General features: G+C 48.2%; 1 protein-coding gene across 1 annotated transcript in view; it reads right to left on the bottom strand.

Annotated features, from left to right (window-relative positions):
• Window positions 1-8,326: 8,326 nt before the first annotated feature.
• LOC147709625 (exostosin-1-like) overlaps window positions 8,327-21,202 on the bottom strand; it is a 130,308-nt gene continuing 117,432 nt past the window's right edge. Inside the window, exon 11 of the mRNA XM_086926059.1 lies at window positions 8,327-8,974. Coding sequence (XP_086782185.1) covers window positions 8,789-8,974 — 186 coding nt within the window. The 3' untranslated portion in view covers window positions 8,327-8,788. The remainder of the gene's footprint in view (window positions 8,975-21,202) is intronic.

Genomic DNA, 21,202 nt, shown 5'->3' with positions numbered 1-21,202 from the left:
ACACGCTAACTTGATTAGAAGTGGGTACCAATGCCCTCTGGGCCACCATGGCATCAGCCGCAATATCCTGACCATCTCATCCTTAACTTTCCTGGAAACCTGGGGATTTAGGGAAAGAGAGGGAAGATTTATAGAATGTTCTGATGCCATGCAATCAACAGAGCAACTATTCTCTATCCTTTTGGAGATTGAACCAGAGAACAAAGGTATGGTAGAAGAGTGCTGGAATCCCAGATCTTTCTATTGGTGACCACACTGGGACAAATCTCATGAAAGACTAACAGGCATAACCTCATTGTCACTGAGTTGGGTAAGGCCGTGCTCAGGTAGTTGGAAGGTCCATTCTTCTTCTGCGGGAGATAAACTGCTGTAGGTTGTCAGATGAAGGAGATTTTCTTCTATTTAACAGAAGATGTCATGAGCTAGGGCAGCCAACAACAGCTTCCAATAGCTCCCTTGATGATTAATGCACAAGTGGGCTACTTTATTGTTCTAACATTAACCACATATCCCCAAATGTACTCCATGGAATGTAGTAAAGCGTTAAGTATAACAGCCGATCCCTTCCAATGAGAGGATCTTTGACCCTCCCCCGGTGACCATAACCCCAGAACACAGGAGTCCCCCAGAAGCAGTCCAACCCCTGATGCTAGCATCTATGGTTGAGATTATTTGGGTTGAGGGAAAGAAGAACCCTGTCGTCCATGTTCCCCTGTAGAAGCCACCATCGAAGGGCTTGATGAAAGTAGACTGTCACAGGAACTGTCTCATAGTGTATTGAAGATGGACTCCAGTATGATAGGGGATGCTGTAGCAAGGGCTGCAGATGTCTCTGATGCCATGGAACTACTACTAGGGTAGGAGCCATCTCTCCCAGCACCCTCAACCATTTCCTGACTGTTGCATAATCTTCTTCCACAATAGAGGCAGGTGGAGGGTCTGTTTTTCTTTTCTCAACTGAGAGAGAAACACCTGCCCCAGATCTGTTTTGAACGCTGCTCCGATAAATTGGAGATTCTGGGATGGACCAAGGTGTGACCTCCTCAGGCACATTATCCATCCAGAAGTCTGTGCCATCTGGCATACTTCTTGAACATCCTGGTTCCCTTGGAAAGAGTAGGTGCAGAAATGAGACAGTTGTCTAAAAAAGCAAAACCATTTAATTTACCTTAAGTAAAGAACTCCCACCAAAAGATCTAAAACTTTAATATAAATCTTTAGGGCCGACTAGAGGCCAAATGGAAGGTCTATGGAGTGAAAGTGAAGTTCCAGAACACAGAGCTGCAGAACTCTTTGGGATTCTGGGAATGAGGGAAAAAGCAAAGAAGTGTATTTTATGTCTAAAGATGCTAACCAGCCCCTTTGGAACATTAAGAGATGGATGGATTGAACTTTCACCATTTTGAATTGATGTTTCCCAGATCTCATACAGGCAGAACGCTCCTGACCGTTCCTGGACAGAATCAGGGTGGAATAACCCCTGTCCAGTAATGTCTACCTTCAGTGAAAGTTTTTACATTCTTTGCAGAAGAGCCTGTCAACACACAGGATGGTGAGGAACATGTGTATTCTTGACATTGTCTGAAGGAGGATAGAGAGCTAAATTCTGTAACTAGGATACATCGTTTGGAGAACTCAAACATATAAAATAAAATAATCTAAAATCTTGGCAAACTGTTCCCGCTGAACCCTCCCCGAAAATTATCAGATAGTCAGAGTTTTGTTGTAGATGAAAGAGCTGAGGAGGGAGCTCTGCACCGGGCTTTGTCAGGGATTAGGATCACTCGGGCTTGACCTCCCCTCCTGCGAACAGGCTTGTTCTTGCTCTTTGAGGTTAGAGAAGCACTAAAAACTCTTCTAGAACCGGTGCTACAGTCCTTAAAATATGGATGGTACCAGTAATTTACAGTCTTGTAATGGTTTATTTGATCATTTCCAAGCAGAGGTTCAAACACATTTGAAAATGGAGTATGCATTGAAAGAGATTTTGGCAAGCTATCAGCCCTCCATGAGCACATCCATAGTGCAGCCTTGAAGAACAAGAGGGTGCAGCGGCAGCACCTGAGTTAAATGAGATATCTGAGAGGAAGTACACTTGTTGCTCAATCATAGATAATATATAAGGGTGTACTCATTTCCCTGTTGTAAACAATGTAGAAGATCTTCAAAGTACCCTAAAAGAGATTGCACAACATAAGTTGCACAGGTGCATAAGACTATCAACTGCAGCCTCAACCTCTTATCCACTTGGTCAGCAGAAGATGCACCCTAAGAGATGATAGAACCCTTCAAAGACAACTCCGCCATCAAAGAGTCGGCTTTCCAACAGGAGGGAACTCTCCATTGAATCCCTACAAAGGGTTCGTTCGGGAAGGGAACCTTGGAAAGTGTGGTTTCTCTACCTCCTTCCATTTCTGGCCAGAGGTTTACGTAGAGCATTATGAAGAGGGAATCTTTCAAACTCCTTTTGTTGATATTATTGAAAAAAGATTTCTTCCTTTTTCTCTGCCACTGCATCTAGAAAGACAAGGCTCTCCCTAATGTGTTGGAGAACTGCCTTCAAATCTGTCCCTTGTAATTACCATCCCCTAATGCTCTTGTCCAGGCTCATCGGGGCTTGTATCACGTACCCATCTTGGTAGTCTGACAACAAAAGTCTTGCTTGCAGGGCAGATGCCACAGCTTTCTTAAAGTTTACAAGGCTTTGGCACGTGAAATTCCCCCCTCACAAATTCTCTGCGACCAAATCGCCGACTTCTTCGAGGAGAAAATTCAGAATATCCATAAGGACTTCCCCTCTCCACCCACTCCTACCCAAGAACCCGACTCAACCACGCCCCTACTTAGTCAATTCACACCAGTCTCCCTACAGCGAACGCAAAAAGCCATTTTGGCTTGTAAATCAGGTGCCCCCACGGACTCTTGCCCCCCAGTCATCCTTCACCATCTCATCGAGGCCGTTAATCCTCTAATCAATGCTATTGTGAATCAATCTCTCCACTCCGGTATTGTTCCCTCTGACTGGAAGAAGGCCATAGTCAAGCCCCTTATGAAAAAGCAAAATAAATCCCCTACCGATTTGACTAATATGCGCCCAATTTCCCTTCTCCCAGTACTAGGCAAAATCACCGAGCAATTAGTCCATGAGGAACTAAAACACTTTGTGGAAAATTTACATATCTTGCACCCACAGCAATCTGGCTTCCGCCCCGGCCATTCCACAGAAACCGCTCTGATTGAGTTATCTGACACCATCAAGTTCTTGCAAGATGAGGGCAGGCAGGCTGTCCTCATCTTGCTCGACCTAACCGCGGCCTTCGACACCATCTCTCATGCTATTCTTATCAATAGGATGCGTGAGATTGGTGTCTCGGGCTCCGCGCTTGCTTGGATAATTTCATTTCTGTCCAACCGCTCTCAAACGGTTTCCTTAGGCCCTTATCTTTCTGGCGAACGCCCCATTACCTCAGGTGTGCCTCAGGGTTCCATCTTGAGCCCTCTCTTTTTTAATGTATACATGGCCCCCCTCCTTACGTTGATTGAGTCACATGGGATTCTAGTGACATCCTATGCTGACGACACTCAACTCGTCGTCACTATTGACAAAAGAATCCCTGACGCTGCCATCAGATTCTAAAATTGCCTGTCAGAAGTCTTTTCCTGGCTCAACCTGAATCATCTGAAATGCAACAGCGCCAAAACCGAAATAATACCCCTCGGTAAAGGTACACTCTTTTCCCCTAAAGAGTGGTGGCCTCATAACTCCGAAGCACCACCAAGCGCGGTTGTGTCAGCCCGCAATCTGGGAGTTCAATTCGATGCTTCCCTCAGCTTCGATGAACATGTGCGTATCACCGCAGGGCGCTGCTTCAGCTTAATCAGGCAATTAAAGAAATTCTTTAATTTCTTGCCCATTTCAGCCAGGAAATCAGTCGCGGTTGCGCTCATCCTTTCCCGGCTGGATTATTGTAATGGCCTCCTAGCAGGCATTAAGAAGTCCTCACTAAAAAAATTACAAACTGTTCAACACGCAGCGGCCAGGCTCGTCCTGAAACTCCCCCGTAGGTCTTCGGCCACTGCAGCCCTTAACGCACTCCATTGGCTGCCCCTCCACAAGAGAATCTTGTTCAAGCTTTTAGTCACCGTCTTCAAAGCTAACAAGTGTACGGGCCCAGCTTACCTGATCAAGCGCTTTCAGCGTTATACTCCAACTCGCTGCTTGAGGTCATCAGGCGCTAATTTCATCTCTGAACCCCGAATCAAATTAAAAACAAAGGGTGGAAAGACCTTTTCATTCCTTGCTGTTAGGGCATGGAATCGCCTCCCCCCTAATCTTAGGCATGCCCCCTCAGAAAACCTTTTCAGGAAATCCCTGAAGACATGGATTTACTCTCAATCCGACTCCTCAGTTCTCGCAGCTATCTGATCCATGCTATCCAAGTAGATCTGCTGTGGGCCTAGCGCCAAGATGCTCCCTCCGGAGCGAAAGAAGCGCTTTACAAAAACCAATAAATATCAAATAAATATCAAGTGCTGACGATGGAAGCTGTGAGTGGATAGCAGCAGAGCCTTCTTTGATTTCTTTAGAATGGGAACTGGGTTCAGCAGTTTGTCGGTGCTTGCATTTAGCAGAGCATTTTCTGGCTCCATTATGGAGAAAGAAAGGAACTTGACAGAGTTTCTCAAATGGGCACCACTTTCCACTTGGACTCTATTTCAATTTCCAAGTCTAGGAGTCGCCGCCTAGGCTTGCGATACCTTAGAACAGGCAGATGGCGGCAGACTCGGACTAAGAGCGTAGATTGGCAAGACCACTTAGTGAGGACCTTAACTAAAGGCGGTAAGGAGAGGTCTTCTTCGAAGAGGCTGCTGACATAGGCCATGTACGGAAGAGGGCGTTCAAAGACATTGATCTCTGGCTGTAGTGCTGCAGCTCTGGCCTATTTGAAATCAGTGAAAAATGAATCGCTGAAGCCTAACCCATGGAATATAGCAGCATAAATAAAAATACTAAATTGATCAAATATAGTTAATGCACATATAGAGATCTTAAACAAAGTTCACCATCTTGAAGAACATGAGACAATAAAATTTAACTTGCCTCAGGGTTCTTACGTTTTAGTTCCCATGTAGTAAGGAGTTGTCACAGGAAATAGGCATTTTTTGATCAGTCAAATTGTGCCTGGGGCTTAGGATGGGCCTGGGCTCACCTGGTAAGGACTGCGATGGACGAAGAGGTAAAGATCCAGCCTCTGGTTGTTGAATAGCAGTTTCCGCCTTGAGCAGGGTGGCATTCTGTCCTTGGGTCCGAAGACTTCTTATTTTGCTTGATGTCTTGGAATCAGAGGTATCGCCTGTGCCAAACAACATGTCAGGTCTGGGTCTGAAGCAGTCGTTGTTCGGGTCAGTGTAAACACCTACCCCATCGAAGATGATAACATGTTTGATTCTAGGAAAAGTAATAAAAACATTTTGACTCTGGTTTGTTGAAGAGGCAGACATCCTGCACCAGAGAGCCTCTTTTATTGCTGGTCTGTTACATTTGTGTAATGTGGCCTCTGACTCAAATATTGCACTTTTTTTGTAATCTTATCAAGGTGTTTTCATCTGAGCACAAATGTTGTGTAATTGATGAATTTCAGCTAGTCCTCCTTTACCATCTGGTGGAGGGCCAGGTGCCCCAGGGCATGTGAATGACGTTTGGAGTCAGCAGTGGGCACAGAGACCTGGGTGAAGCTGAGATGCAGCACGTTTACATTTGTGCAAACACCAACACTCTCTTAGGAAGGCATGCCTACCAGTAGAGTACCGTCATGAAGAGGACTTATCAATGTGAAGAGCTCTCGAGGTCATGTCCCCAGTCCACAGGAGCAGCCCCACCGCCTACAATGGGGGGTAATGAGATGTTCTACCGGAAGGCCGCATCTCCTAAGTGGTTGGAGGAGGACTAAATGCATCTCGTGGAATTAATCATCGTTCATTAATGATACGACTCACATTGTAGACAAATTTGTTTTCCTAAAGTTTTTACGCGCAGAGAAAGCGTTAATAGATGCCTCTTCTGCCAGACCAACCCACCAACAAACGACAACAGAACTTTAGACATGAATGATATTTTATTTCACTTTTGGTCATTTTGTGTAATTATTTACAGCCCTATAGTAACCTGTTGCATGTGACATTGTGCATATATTTCCAAGGGAGGAAGAGGAACATTAAAGCAAAGGGACGAGAAAAAGCAGACATTCTGCAGAAGGGAGAGGAGCCGTCATGGTGGGACAACAGAGGGTTGTTTCTATTTGAGTCAGGAATGTGTTTCTATCAGCATCTCCATGGGGTGAAACTTCTTGCTTCTGTCCAGTGGGCACCATGGAGCATTAATTGAGGTGAAGAGACGCACAGCCAAAGACAGAAGCCATTTTATTGTGAAACCGGAAGGGCCTTTCTATAGAGAGGAGCGCCGTCAATGTTGGCAGAGGTGGGATCATCAAACTAGTAAAAGTACACATTGGATTTCGTCAGAATAATGGATAAAGGAAAAAAGAACTAAAGGTGCATGTACTGAAGCTGAAGGCTGAAGTAAATCTTCTGCCTCTGAAGAGTTTGCAGCAGGAAACCAAACTGTCGAACGGATTGATGGAAAAGGTCTCCGATCCGGACGGACAGATATTGAACTGGATTTAGAGTTTGTGGCAATGGAGATCAGGGTGATTTGTGTAGTAAGTGCCAATGAGAATCTGCTGCCAGTATAGCCTGTGCAAAAAGGTGGTATGGCTGAGCTACTCACCCCACGAGAACACTTCAAGGGAGCATACTGGACTCACACCACAAACTGGAGAACTTACCGTTGCTTCCCAACTCTAAACCCAGCTCACAGCCTCTGCTTTATCCAGGTCAAAACTGCTCCCAGTCAATGCTACACACACCCACCCCTCAGAGAGTGCAGCGGAGGCAGGGGCTGCGAGGGCTATGACATCACACGCAGCCCATCCATTGCGATTCTCAAGACACTTGGCATGATGGAAGTTCTGTGTGGAATGAGCAGGTCGATCGCCCACCCCTCTGTTCCAAAGGGATGGGTCAAGTGCCACGAACAGTGTGTGCTCATGACGTGCTTCGGCGGCATCGCTCTGTCATGCGGGCGCCTTTCACTGTGTGCAGGTCATGGAGATGCATTATTACTGGGGCACTGTTGTCGGCATCAGAGGTGTCTCTGCTACTCACCTTCTGTTAGCCTGGATGGAATCAACAGAAACACGGACACACACGAAATACACTAGCGAGATATCTAATCCGGCAAGCGTCAGCCAGCGAACACGTCAATAGCCCTTTAGTCCAAATGGACATTTGTGTTTTGCCACAATGCAGAGTTTTCTGTATCAGCCCTCAATCATATGGAATCCAGAGGAGAAAATCTATACATATCTGTATATAATGTCCTTGACAATAAAGTGGTAGTCAATATACTAGATATAATAATTTTATAGGTCGATATGAAAAACTCAGTATGTAGGCAGGCGGTTTATTGGTGTGGCTCAAAAGGAACATTTGCTCAAGGATATGGGTACTCAGGTAAGGGAGTAGACCTCTTCCAATATCATTAGACATCTATATGGACATGTTAAAATAATGGCCTGGTACCATTGACCCTGGTGAATAAATTACACCAGCATTTTCAGATTGCTGGTAAAACCCAGATTCACTCGTCCTTTTAATTACTCCAAGAAATTGACAGCTAGAGGTTCATCAAGTGTTTTTTTATTTGAACTCAAGTGGCTGTGTTGGTGTTCCTCATGTTCTTCTGCTTCCTACATCTCCTGAGTTTGTCTGCAACCTTTTGTCCAAATCTTTTCTTTTGTAGGGTCAGATACAATGTTCTTTTACTGGCTTTCAGACGTCGTGCCATTGGCTGGACCGTCGCTGCCTCCCAGACTCTAGTCATCATCTGCTATCCCGATCACGTCTGTCAGGCTGACCCACCTGCAACAAGGAACCCTGTCGCAACGATAACTGTGAAGCTCCTAGAAGTAGGCAAAGTCCACCCTACCAGCACTACAAAAGAGACCTGTTAAACAAGACAAATATCAGTATTGTGATAGTCAAGCTCAGGAAAGCCAAACGCAAGGATAGATCTGCTCTTTTTTAGGGCACAGTTTCACCAGCTGTGCAACCTACAAACTTCACACACAGGATTATCAACTTTTGCTCCGCAAACCACAGTGGTTAACACCAGACGGAGCCCGTAGCCACCTTGGTTCCTACAAGGTTATACGCGCTTAATCTAAGTTCAGAATGATTCCATTCAGGATGTTTGCTTCCCTTGCTTCTCTTGTTTAACATGATCTTCTGGCTGACTTGCTATTCTCGCTTTTATTTGTTTCCACCCCAAATCTCAGAGCAGTTGATCTCTGAACAGCCTCTGCTCTGTTGTTCTTGTCTCTCTTTTCAGCAGCATGAAGGTGTTGTACGTCGACTTTATTTGGAACCTCAGAGACTTTTGAAGCTCCTTATCTAAGCTCCAAATGGACATTCTCTTCATGGGACCCACTCCATGCAACGTTGAAGAAGTTTTAGTCTCTGTATTTGCTTCCAACAAAAACATCAATCCAGTCCGGAGTCCTTGAATTCCCCATCTCAGTCTGAAATGGAGATGTCTCTAGATTTGCTCCTTGTAGGATTTTTACTTCCATTCTCAACGAAGAGTAGAACCTGGAAATGCAACATTGAGCGAGCACCTCTTGCGTACTCATCAGTACTAGGAGCGGTCAACCATCGGCATGAGACCCTCTCAAAGCCTTTCGATGTCACGATACTTCTTGCGGAGGATGGAGACCTGGTCTTTGAAGAGGACGGGGTCTAGCCGTGTCTGGGAGTGGACCAGGGGCATGGCACCAAACCAACTGGCAAAGGAATTCATGCAGGCCTGGCGCTGTGCAAAGTGGTCCGGATCAGCCCAGCGAGATGTCTTTGAGCCCTGGAGAAGGACAGAAAAAAGAGAGGAAAAGTTCAAAACACAAAAATGTTAGAAATTTGATTGATTTTAGGTAGTTATGGAAAGGAATTATCAATATCTCAGTTTTAGTTTTAATTACATTCTGCTACCTGACTTTTGCGAACACAAATTATCTCAGAGAGAATGATTAACAAAGCCACGCATATCAGATTAGGGTAGCTGGTGTGGGATTGTTTCACAAAAAGTAATTCAAGACAGTGCATGGCGCTGCCGTGCGTTACTTTGCATTTGGTATACGTTCCATGGGAGGAGCATGGGTGTGCGTTCCATGGGAGGAGCATGGGTGTGCGTTCCATGGGAGGAGCATGGGTTGCCGTTCCATGGGAGGAGCATGGATGTGCGTTCCATGGGAGGAGCATGGGTGTGCGTTCCATGGGAGGAGCATGGATGTGCGTTCCATGGGAGGAGCATGGGTGTGCGTTCCATGGGAGGAGCATGGGTTGCCGTTCCATGGGAGGAGCATGGGTGTGTGTTCCATGGGAGGAGCATGGGTGTGCGTTCCATGGGAGGAGCATGGATGTGCGTTCCATGGGAGGAGCATGGGTGTGCGTTCCATGGGAAGAGCATGGGTGTGCATTCCATGGGAGGAGCATGGGTGTTCCCATGCATCCACCCATGGAGTTTGGTGCATTCACAGATTCACTAAAGCTAGTAAACTGTTCTATGCGTGATGCATTCTGCAACATGCATAGAAAGAGGAGAATGCCATTAAGGATTGTTTTTGTGCAGCTAGTAAACTGTTCTATGCGTGATGCATTCTGCAACATGCATAGAAAGAGGAGAATGCCATTAAGGATTGTTTTTGTGCAGGAAGGTGTCCCAACATGAAACAGCCCTTCGTGTACTGCAGGTGTCCTTGCACCGTGATACGAGGGTGCTGGCATTGGTGCTAGGCAGCACACAGTGCACCAGCGATAGGAGGCAGCACAAATACGCCATATCTTAGTTGCTATGGCGCAATTCTGCTGTCACCCTTTCACACATTGCTCTGCATTGCATGAAATGTAAGTAAATATGACCCTCAACACATGGGAAAGAAAAGGCCGGAGTCCTACGAGACTGGCTAATCGCCAGAATCAAGGTATAGACATCCTTCTCATGGCTTGTATCAGCCTGAGGCTATAACTTTAGTTAGTGTACGATTTTCCGAGTGGAAAAAAAAAATGTCAGCATTTTAGTAAGGGAGAATCAGACATTGTCATTGCATACAAGAGTACTGCGGTTTGTCCACATCTTTCTGAGGGCCCCAAGACATGTCCTTTTGTGAACGTAAACCTTCTTGTTTATACAGGTAATTGGGTTGATTGACCAGTCAATAGCTCCTCTCGTAGCCCTGGGAGAATGTAATCAGCTGTGGCGGACCTCTGTCTTTTATATGTTATTACTTGAGTAATAGTAATTACTCACCAGTACGTAACTGTGCGTGATACTGTAAAAAGAAAGTTTTCAGGGTTCCAACTAGCGGGCCCTCAGGCTCCAGGTTGCTTGCTCCTGGAAAGTTGGATTTTGGCATCGCAGAGCGCTCTGGGCAAATCCAGAAGGCAACCATGTAGCTCACTCCCTTCGGATTGCCCACACGATTGTCCACTTGTACCAACTTCAGCGTTCTCCTTCCCCTCACACTCCTCTATGATACGGATTGCTATGAGGGTATCCGCAATGGTGGGTGGAGTCCTTGAACACCGACTCAGTTCCTTGAAGCATTTGTTTCATCGACCATGCTCCTTGCCTTAGAATACCTCTTTGGGTTAGGAACTCCACGTAATTCATGAGCCATTGTTCCACTGCCTCGAAGAGGAACCTTACTTGAGAGAGAAGCAGATAGACTCACTGCTACACCTGCCTTCTTGCGCACCCTTGCAGCACATCTCTAGATGAGTTCGTTCTTGTGTCTCCGGAATAAGATCAAGGAAAGAACCAGGTTGGTGGGCAGCTGGTTAACGTTAGAGCACTGACATTGTGTTGGTGTTCCAGTCCCCGCTATAAGCTAGCTCCTGGGTGCCATTGCGGTTAAACAATTTGGCAGATCTGAGCTTGTGGTTGTCAACCTCATTGCCCCTCTGGGTGATGGCACAATGGGCTATGCTGCCTCTTCCTCTGTCTCGTGTATGCACACAACCCTCTGCCTGGAAGCTGCACTGGGTTCATGAACCTGAATGTTTGTGGCTGGACATGTGTATTCACCCCACTTTTTAAGATGGGATTGCTATTCTGAATAGCATCAAATCAGAAGGTAAAGCTAAACTACATGGATCTTCTTAGAGAATCGTATGGGTCTAGTAGTGTTTTATGGTCGAGTATCATTTATGGAGCAGTTTCCTAAGTATTTTTATGAATTATTTTCTGGCACAAATTATTTGGGCTGATGGCATCTTCATTTGGTTCTCCGAAGGCTGTTGTGTTTTTTTTTGCTTCCTAGTCCACTTGTTTATTTATGTGCTTTCTTAAAATGCTCACACCAGTGGACATCTGTTGCAAAGAATGGATAATGCCCAGGCGAGCCAACAGAGGGTCTGTGGAAAGTACAGGCCAAGGTGTGTGTCTTTCGGACCCCACATGTCGCACAGGTTTCAAGTTAATTTACTGCACCTTGTAGACAAAGTCTCCATAGCTCTGATACTGGTATCTGCTGATGATGTCAGCATTGAGGGCTGGGAGTTATGATGTATACAAGAGAAGGTAAGCCTTCAAAAGCTGTTGCAAGCTGCAACCCAGTGCTAACCCTTCGGTATTTGTTCTGAAGTGAATATCACTAAAATTTTCCAATGCCACCTGTAGTGCCAGGTCCCCCCTGAAGACAGGTAACAATCTCCTCCCCCACTGTTGTAATTTGACAGTGATCGGGGTTAGCATCTAGCTGAAGCCATCTTGGATTCGGCAGCCATCTTGTCTGCCATGTGCTTCCATGTGCTCACCATGTGCCCTGTCCTTCCTTACTGTTGTTTGCTCTTGTATTCTGCCCATGAACAACCCATATTTAGCTTCTTCTACTCTGCACATGCTCAGTGGAGCTTGCAGCTGTCCATGCAGCTGTACTTAGTCTGTAACTGTCAGGATATGTTTGCTAGAATTAGCAATTGCTAGCTCCTCCCTCTTGTTGACTGTGCATTTTCTGTATGACCTTATAAGTACATAAAACCTTCTTTCTGTATTTGTATCGCCTTCTTCTGAGCCCCTGTGTGGGTATAAAAGGTCCATGTTCCTTCTGCTCAGTGTGCTACTTCATACACTACCGAAGGGTGTTGTGTGAATGTAGTCCCACCTCATGAGGTTTAATAAACTTTTTTTTATATTCCAGTTTCTGTGCCAACATCTATTCTATTGGTCTGAGGACTTGTGCAGAGAAGGGCGAACCCCTAGCACTGGTAGGCCTTGCTGAGGCCCACCACAACACCATGTGAGGACGTGAGCCTGGCTGAACTCCACAGTACTAGTGTCACTTAGCTCCCCACTGGAGGCCACCCTAGCATACAGACCACCCAGACCATGAAGGAGATTTAGTAGCCTCTTCTCTGACTTCATCGCCTCCCTCGCCATCAACTCCAAGGACTCTCTACTCTGTCATTTCAATTTCCACCTGGAAGACCCATCTGAACACTGCTCCACTGAGCTCCTCAAGATGTAGGACTTTCCCAGCTCATCATGGACTGCACGCACAGGGCAGGATACACTCTAAATGCAATCTTTGTCTCCGGCAACGGCACCTGCTACCTCTCAGCCTCAGTCTCACATAGACTGATCACTTCATCATCCACTTCAAAACCTCCACGCCACAAGCTAAAGCTCGTATCAGTACCAACTTAGCCATATGGTACTGGAAACAAACAATGGAAACTGACATGCACAGTACACTCGAAACAGACTAACACAACACCACCGACTACTTACCCGAGGACATCACCAACTTCAACCAGTGTATCTCAAACTGTGCAGACGATCTTGTACCCACCCAAACCCATAAACATTGCAAAATCAACAAACCGGCCTACTGATACATGGAAGACCTCCGGGATGCCAAAAGATACTGTAAACTGCTGGAAAGGGAATAGAGAGCCAACCATAACGCTGATGACAGATCAATCTACAAGGCCACACTCCGGTACTACCACCACCTTCTAAGAGACACCAAGAAAATATCCCCCACTGATTGAAGCTTGCTCCAAAAACAGCAAAGAGATTTTTGTTATGATCAAGGAGTTCACTACCCTAGATTTGTCAGCCAACTCAATCACCCCCTTCTAGGAACCTGTTGGCTGTCAGAACTTGGTCCAAAATCTATACCCTGTAACCATGCAATAAACCTGAGAATCATCTTAGGTGATAAACATAACATGGCCTCAGAGCGAACGTAGATAGCTCCTACTGATTCCGCATACTATGCATCCTCAGAAAAATCTTCAAATGGATTCCCATGAGCACCAGGCGTACTGTCACTCAAGCCCTAGTCACCAGGAGACCAACGTACAGCAACCCACTCTATGCCGTCTATGTGGCCGCTCGCAATAAGTACAAGCTTGCCATCTCCGCAGCCAAAAAAGCCTATGCTTCAGAAAAAATCCTATCAGCCCCCTGTAAGTCCAAAGAGATTTTCAAAGTTCTCAACGAATTTACCTCCGATCCCAGGACGCTCCCGACTCAGGCCCCCACACAGGAAGCTTGCAACGCACTTAGCACCTTTTTTATTCAGAAAATTGTATTGATCAAGGACACCATCCCGGTCACTCCCCCTGGCGCTGGATCCGTCTCCCCCCCCCCACAACACCCTCTCGCTCACACAATTCCCTCTTCTAGATCCTACTTCTTTGGCCACTCTGGCCTCCCGCACTAAGTCTGGATCTCCAGACGACTGCTGTCCCCCTTCCATACTCCGGGACATCTGCCATTCTCTACCCGACTGCATCCTCCCCCTGCTGAACTCTTCTCTTTCCTCCGGTACGGTGCCCAGCTCCTTCAAGGAGGCCGTGCTGGTACCTCTTTTGAAGAAGCCTGGGGCTGACCCCGCCGTCCCGGCGAACTACCGCCCCATCTCCCTCTTGCCCTTCTTTTCTAAAATCCTGGAAGCCCACGTCACCGCCTGTCTCTCACAGTTCATCGAGAGCTCCAACTTTCTCGAGGCTAACCAGGCCGGCTTTAGACTCGGCCACTCTACGGAGACAGTGATCTTGGCCGTGCTGGACGCCCTGAGAGACGGCGTTGACTAGGGTACCCCCCAGGCCTTGGTATTATTAGATCTGTCAGCCGCTTTCGACACGGTGGATCATAACATCCTCCTCCACCGTGTCGAGCAGGCTGGCATCCAAGGCCTGGCGCTGGCTTGGGTCAAATCCTTCCTGACTGGGAGGTCTCAGACTCTCAGCCTGGGCACTTTCAGGGCTCCCAGGGAACACTCGCCCTGTGGGGTCCCCCAGGGCTCCTCCTTATCCCCTCTTCTCTTTAATCTTTATCTTCGACCCCTTCTTTTCTCTCTGAGGCAGTGGGACGTCACCGTTTTCAACTACGCGGACGACCTGCAACTCATCTTTTCTCTCAACTCCCCTTCTGCTATTCCTAACTTCCAGGCAGCTATGCCCCACATTCTCCAGTGGATGGGCCAAAACCAGCTAAAATTGAACCCCGGTAAGACGGAGCTCCTCCTTCCCGGCAGGAGCGCCACCTACTGGGGGCCGCACTTCTGGCCGGCAGAACTTGGCCCCTCTCCCATCCCCGTGGCCTCGGTGAAGAGTCTCGGGGTCACTATTGACTCCGGTCTATCCCTTGGGCCCCAGGTGGGGACGGTGGTCTCCTCCTGCATGTACCAGCTGCGCAGGATTAGAAAAGTGGCTTACCTCCTTACACCTGACGCCCTCCTGCAAGTCATCATGGCCCTCGTCCTCTCCCGCTTAGATTTTTCGAACGCTATCTATCACGGTCTGCCTAAAACATCTCTTTCCAGACTGCAATCTGTTCAAAATCAAGCGGCAAGACTGGCCCTTGGGATCTCGAAGTGGCAATCCGCCAGGCCCCTCCTTGCCAAACTGCACTGGCTCCCTGTCACTTCGAGGGCGGCCTTTAAGATCGGCTGCCTCACTTTCAAGTCGCTAGCTGGGCCCTGTCCTGCCTTCCTGAAATCCCTCATCAGGCCCTACTGTCCATCACGTAACTTGAGATCCTCCCACCTTCACTTCCTGACCATCCCCTCTTTTAAACTTTGCAGATCTGGAGGCCGGAGATTTGCATACCTGGCCCCCAAACTTTGGAACTCCTTCCCTCTCTCTCTCAAAACCTCCAACTCTCTTATTCTTTTCCGTAAATCCTTAAAAACCTGGCTCTTCCCCCAATCTAGCTAAGTCCCCCTGTCCCCTCTGCATTCAACCAGCGCCAGGAAACCCATGGTGTCAGTGCGCTTTACAAGCACCCCTTACAATACAATGCCTAAATCTCTAACCACCTCCTTCACAACTTTAGACCATCAAGAACACCACAGCTAGACTCCTCCCGGACCTACCACATCAAACGCACATCACCCCACATCCCAGAGAACTCCACCGGCTGCCGACACACAAACACTGTTAATTAAAGCTTCTCACGCATGCATACAAAGCACTGCACAGAATAGGACCAGCATAGTTTAACTGCTGCCTTCATTTCCATCAACCCGCCAGGCTCCTATGCTCAGCCTCTCCATCCTTCGCTCACACACCCTGCATCCACAAAAACAGAACAAGTAGAATGGCCTTTTCCTACACTGCACCCAAAACATGGAATTACCTCTCTTCACACATCAGGGCCTCCTCCCTGCTTTTTGAGTTCCGCAAGAGGCTGAAGACATCAGTCTTTGACCCGTTTACCACGGCGGCAATTACACTGAAGTAGTGCTTGTGACGGCCGTTGGCCGACGAACGCACGCAAGGGGTTAACTAACCTCCAGCAGACGACCTGCACACCTGCTCCAGGGCCTGGATATTCTTTCTGCGATAAGTCGTGTTCTACAAATCCATATAACATAACTTAACACCTGTAGGGAGGGAGTGGTCAACGTAAGCTCAACGTAAGCTAAACTGAACTCTACAGGACATGGGCCGCTAGCTGCACTTAACACCTATAATGTGCGAGTGGTCAAAATGAGATGCAATAGTTAAGGAATGTTGTTTTCTTGCAATTAACGCGTACATGATTTAAATCTAGGATGACAAGCAGCTCAAGGCCTATTGCTACTACTTTTTAAACATATAGATAGTGTGCTTTGGCTCCACCCCTCGAGTGTATGACCCTCGCACCTAATGCTATTGTCTGCTAAGTGTATCCTTCCACCTCCCATGAGTGCTCACAGTGCGTGAATGAGGGACTATCTTACATCTCAAAAGTACACGGAATCATCACACATTGAAGAATTTCATTCATAGATGCACTGTATTCGGAAAACAGTCAGTTTTTTGCACCTGAGCAAGTTAATAATCTCAAGATGTTTAGGATCGGACATTTATCTTCATTTATTTTGCTCGCTGACTACTTAAGCAGCCATGCTGACGCGCAGCGTTCACGCGCAGCGGGGACGCCGTAATGACGCCGGAGTTACGCCAGAGTTCAGCCCGTCTGTGCCCGTCCGGGCCCAGACGGGCCCAGGGCCTGCCACCATGCCCGACTCTTTGGCACCTTCTACTACCAGGTTCCGATATGGGAGGGACGCCCTCATCGCCTTACGCCCGCCCCACCCTACTATTTGTAGCTTTGCACAGATGGGAACCATTCCATTTTTACCGTGTAGAGCCTGTTCTTCCGGCCATAATTCTGTGGCTGTGAAATCCGTTCTTTCCATGGCTTTACTAAATTGCCGGTCCTTGCCGAGCCATGCCATTGAAATTAACTCACTCATCCTGGACCACGAGCTCGATGTGCTGTTTCTTACTGAGACCTGGCTCTCCCCCAGCTCTGGCCCTGACATGGTCAGAGCACTCCCCCCGGGCTTTCACATACTCCACCTTGATAGACCCAAAGGGAGGGGAGGAGGAATTGCTGTTCTTTACAGAGACACGCTCGCTTGTAAGATCCAGAATGGAGGGGTGACCGATTGTGAGAGCTTACAGTTCTCCCTTCGGTTGTCACCTACAGTGTCTTTGGTAGGCTTGTTGATTTACCGCCCTCCTGGACCCTTGGGTAGCTTCCCTAACTCTCTCTTAGAAATTACTGCACTTCTTGCCTCTTCAACTGCCAACTTCGTTGTTCTCGGGGATTTCAATATCCATCTTGATGACCCTACTAATGCCGCGGGAGTCGATTTGCTCGATGATCTCAATTCTTTTGGAATCAATTTGGTCAACTCGGGTGTGACCCATGAGAAGGGCCACCTGCTTGATCCCATACTCTCTAACTTGGACCATCTTATTCCATCTCCGGCTCTTGCCCTGCCTTGGACAGACCATTTTTTGGTGTCCGCGACATGGCAATTCGACAGCCCAGCTGCGGTGGTCCCAAGGGTTCACACCCTGGAGAGAGCCTGGTCGAGGCTCCCAGTTGACACCTGGGCGGCACACCTGGAGGCTACGCAGCCCCCTCAGGGAGCTAACCCGATAGTTGCTGATGCCAATCTACATACCTGGCTCGTGGATTCTCTGGACACTCTCCTACCCAAAAAGAAACAACTTACGAGGGGGAAGAGAGTGGGCTCTGCACCTTGGTATTCGTCGGAATTGAGAACCCTGAGGAAGGGATGCAAGAGGCTAGAGCGGTCCTGGAGGAGAGACTGGAGTGAGGCGAGTCGTAAAGAATATCGTGCGGCTCTGAGCAGGTATAAATCCGCTATTCGGGTGGCAAAATCAGGATTCTTTGAAGAGCGTATAGGCTCTGCGGCCAACTCTTCCAAAGAGTCATTCAGGGTCATTAAGGAGCTACTGAATCCCCCCGAACCTCAGGTTTTCCACGAGGACCCTCGCAAAAAATGCACAGAACTGGCCTCGTTTTTCAAAAGCAAAATTGACAACATATTGGCTTCCCTTCCCCGGCTAGGCGAGGTCTCTTCCTTGGATGATAATTCCAGCTCTCAACTTAAGATGCAATCGGTGGAGCTGGCCTCCCTTGGTCCGGTCACTAAGGAGGAAGTCCTGACGGTTCTGAGGTCTATGAAGAGTGGCTCCCCGAAAGACCCAGCACCTATTAAATATCTCAAACAGGTGTCATCTACAATCGGCGGCCCTGTGACGGACCTGATAAACCTGTCTCTCGCCCAAGGGGTAGTCCCCCCCAGTTGGAAAGGGGCGGTGGTTAAGGCCCTTTTGAAAAAGCCTAACCTCGATCCCGCCGATCTCGCCAACTTTCGGCCTATCTCCTTGCTGCCGGGTATCAGTAAGGTGGCTGAGAAGCTGGTGAACCGCCGCCTCTCGGACTTCTTGGAAGCCAATTCCCTCCTGGGCGACTCCCAAACGGGTTTTCGCCCCGGTCAGGGGACTGACACCGCCCTGCTGGCGGTCGTGGAGAATGCAAGGAGCATGCTGGATTCGGAGGGATCAGTGGCAGTGATCCTCCTGGACCTCAGTGCTGCTTTTGACACCGTGGACCATCAGGTGCTTCTCCAACGGCTGTCGGGGGTGGGGGTGACGGGTCTGGCCCTCAAATGGTTTGCTTCCTTCTTGGAAGGTCGTACATTTGAGGTGTGGGAAGGCCAGGAAAAATCATCTTCAACCCCTCTCCAGTGTGGTGTGCCACAGGGCTCTTCATTGAGCCCTACCTTATTCAACGTTTACATGGCCCCCCTGGAGAGTGTGGTACTGCCGCTGGGTATTAAAATCATCAGTTATGCTGATGATACTCAGCTGGTGGTAGGCCTTTCCCAGTCGGCGCACCATCCCGACCGGCTGCACACGTGTCTTGAGAAGATCTACACATGGATGTGCAGCTCAGCCCTAAAGTTAAATGGCTCCAAGACGGAATTGATGCTGCTGGGGAACTCTTCTCCATCTCTGCCCCCCAGCAGCTGGCCTGACTATCTGGGACCGGTACCCCCCCCCCCAAGCAGGAGATCAAGAGCCTGGGGGTATGGCTGGAGCAGGACCTATCGTTTAAAACTCACGCCAAAAAGACTGCTGGCGTGTGCTTTGGCCTGCTCCGCTCAGCCCAGAAGATTCTGCCTCTGCTCCCAGTGGCCACTCGAAGGCTTCTCATCCAGGGACTTATCATCTCGCGGCTGGATTTCAGCAATGCGCTATTCCTGGGTGCACCCGAATCTACCCTGAACAGACTGCAGCAAGTGCAGAACACGGCTGCCAGGCTTTTGACGGGTCTCCCCAGGCGTCAATCTGCCCGCCCGGCGTTGAGGACACTGCACTGGCTCCGTGTGAGGGACAGGGTGAAATTCAAGTCACTTTGTATCGCCCACAAAGTTCTGCACGGGGTAGGTCCACCTATTCTGGAGGAGATGGTCCAGCCTTACAAGGCCCCTCGTTCTCTTCGCTCTGACCATCAACATCTCCTTCAGGTTGGCAGGGTGAAAAAGGCAAGAACCGGTGGCAGAAGGTTTTCAATAAATGTGGCCTCCTTGTGGAACTCATTGCCCCTACAACTGCGCTCGGAAGCTAGTCTTCTTCAGTTCCGTAAACTTTTAAAAACTTTTTTGTTCTCCGTTTAATCCATGCCTTCTTTTAGTAGTGTTATGCTCTGGTAAGCGCTGGGATGCCTATTGGTAACCAGGCGCTATACAAAACTCAGAATAATAATAATAATAATAATTAGGATTGTTTTTAGAAACATTGTTTCAATATTTTATTTCCGAAATTAATTTCGTTTTTATATCTTTTTAAATATATTTAATTCAATTGGAGAGATACTATATCCCCTTTTTCATTTTCCTTATTTTCATGTTGTTTGTGACTTGTTGAAGTGTATTCATATTTTCTTTTATTGTTTCGCTTTTGCATTAACTTGTGTTTGAGCGCCCTCTGGTGTGCTTTTTGCATTCCGTTTTCACTCTCAGTAAAGTAGATATGAACGCGATCCATTGTTATGTCCGTCTTGGTTTGAGCTTAAACACAAGTTTGACATGTTTGATCAATTTGGAGTGTTGTGTGCTGTTTCACTCAAGCCCTCCAGTGTGATCATGTATATTTGTGCCCTAAACTCTTATTCTTATTCAATGTTTTTGAAACTCTTGCCCCCATTGCCCCGATGTTTTTCATTTTCAATGTATTCACATAGCACCTCCATGCAGCTGAGACCAGAGTCTGGTTCTGACGTCATCCCAGCAGCCTCCCCCACACCACATTCCGGAACCCATCACTACCCCACAGGTGCAGAGAAGACATTCGAACAGTCACTCCCGGGACCCCAAGAGTGAAATTGCGCCACCCCGGGGCAGGGGCTGCAGACATGGGCCTAGAGACGCAACACCTGCCGTTCGACGCCTACGAATACCCGTGCTGTCCTGGGAGCACAGAGAGATGGCGCCGGCGTGAGTGCGTGACAGCGGACACGTGGGACAGGGCAACATCCGCCACTGGGCCTGCCGAAGAGAAAGATGTGTGTGACCATGAAAGGCACTGCCCACACGGCATCATCGGAGGAGCCAGTCCAAGCTACAGCCAAGACTTCACTCGGGAGATAGGAACTTACTCTGTAGTTTGCAGAGAAGAGAGAAAACACTATAAAGTCTCGATGGAATGTTGGTCCATGCAGTGCTTTAAATGGGCCGGTACTGTCCGGTATGGAGTACCTGCCCTTTTTAGGTCGAGACTGGCATAGGCTGCGCACATGCGCAGTCTCGCCAGCGAGACTTAATGACTCTGAGTAAATCCCGCCCCTCTTCTCCATTGGCTGGCCTCCTAAACGGCGGCCAGCCATTGGAGAAGAGGTCTCAGTGTCGTCAGTCTCTCGCTGTAAGCCCCGTCCTTTTTGGATTGGGGGGCGTGTTCTTTCAGTTTGTTCTACCCTCTTCTCCATTGGCTGGAACAGTCAAAAACACACCGGCCAGTCTGAAAAGGACGAGGCTTAGCTCTGGGTGGTTGTGAAACAACGTGTTCACGTGGGTGCCTACCCCGCTTAATTGCCGCTTTTATTATCAATTTTGTGGGAGCCTACCCCGTAGTATCCCCCTAGCGGGTGCCCACCCAGCCAGGGACTGTTGCGTTAAAACTGGTGCCTGCCCATGTATGGTAACGAAACTCACCGCCGATCGGCCCAGGAGCACCGGCTAGCTTCCCGCTGACGTCAGAGGGGAGCCGCGCT

The sequence above is a fragment of the Lissotriton vulgaris genome, chromosome 6, assembly GCF_964263255.1.
Source record: "Lissotriton vulgaris chromosome 6, aLisVul1.2, whole genome shotgun sequence".
In the NCBI taxonomy this organism is placed as follows: Eukaryota; Metazoa; Chordata; class Amphibia; order Caudata; family Salamandridae; genus Lissotriton; species Lissotriton vulgaris.
Note: the sequence above shows the minus strand (reverse complement) of the source record. Positions and strands in the feature narration are given on the sequence as shown.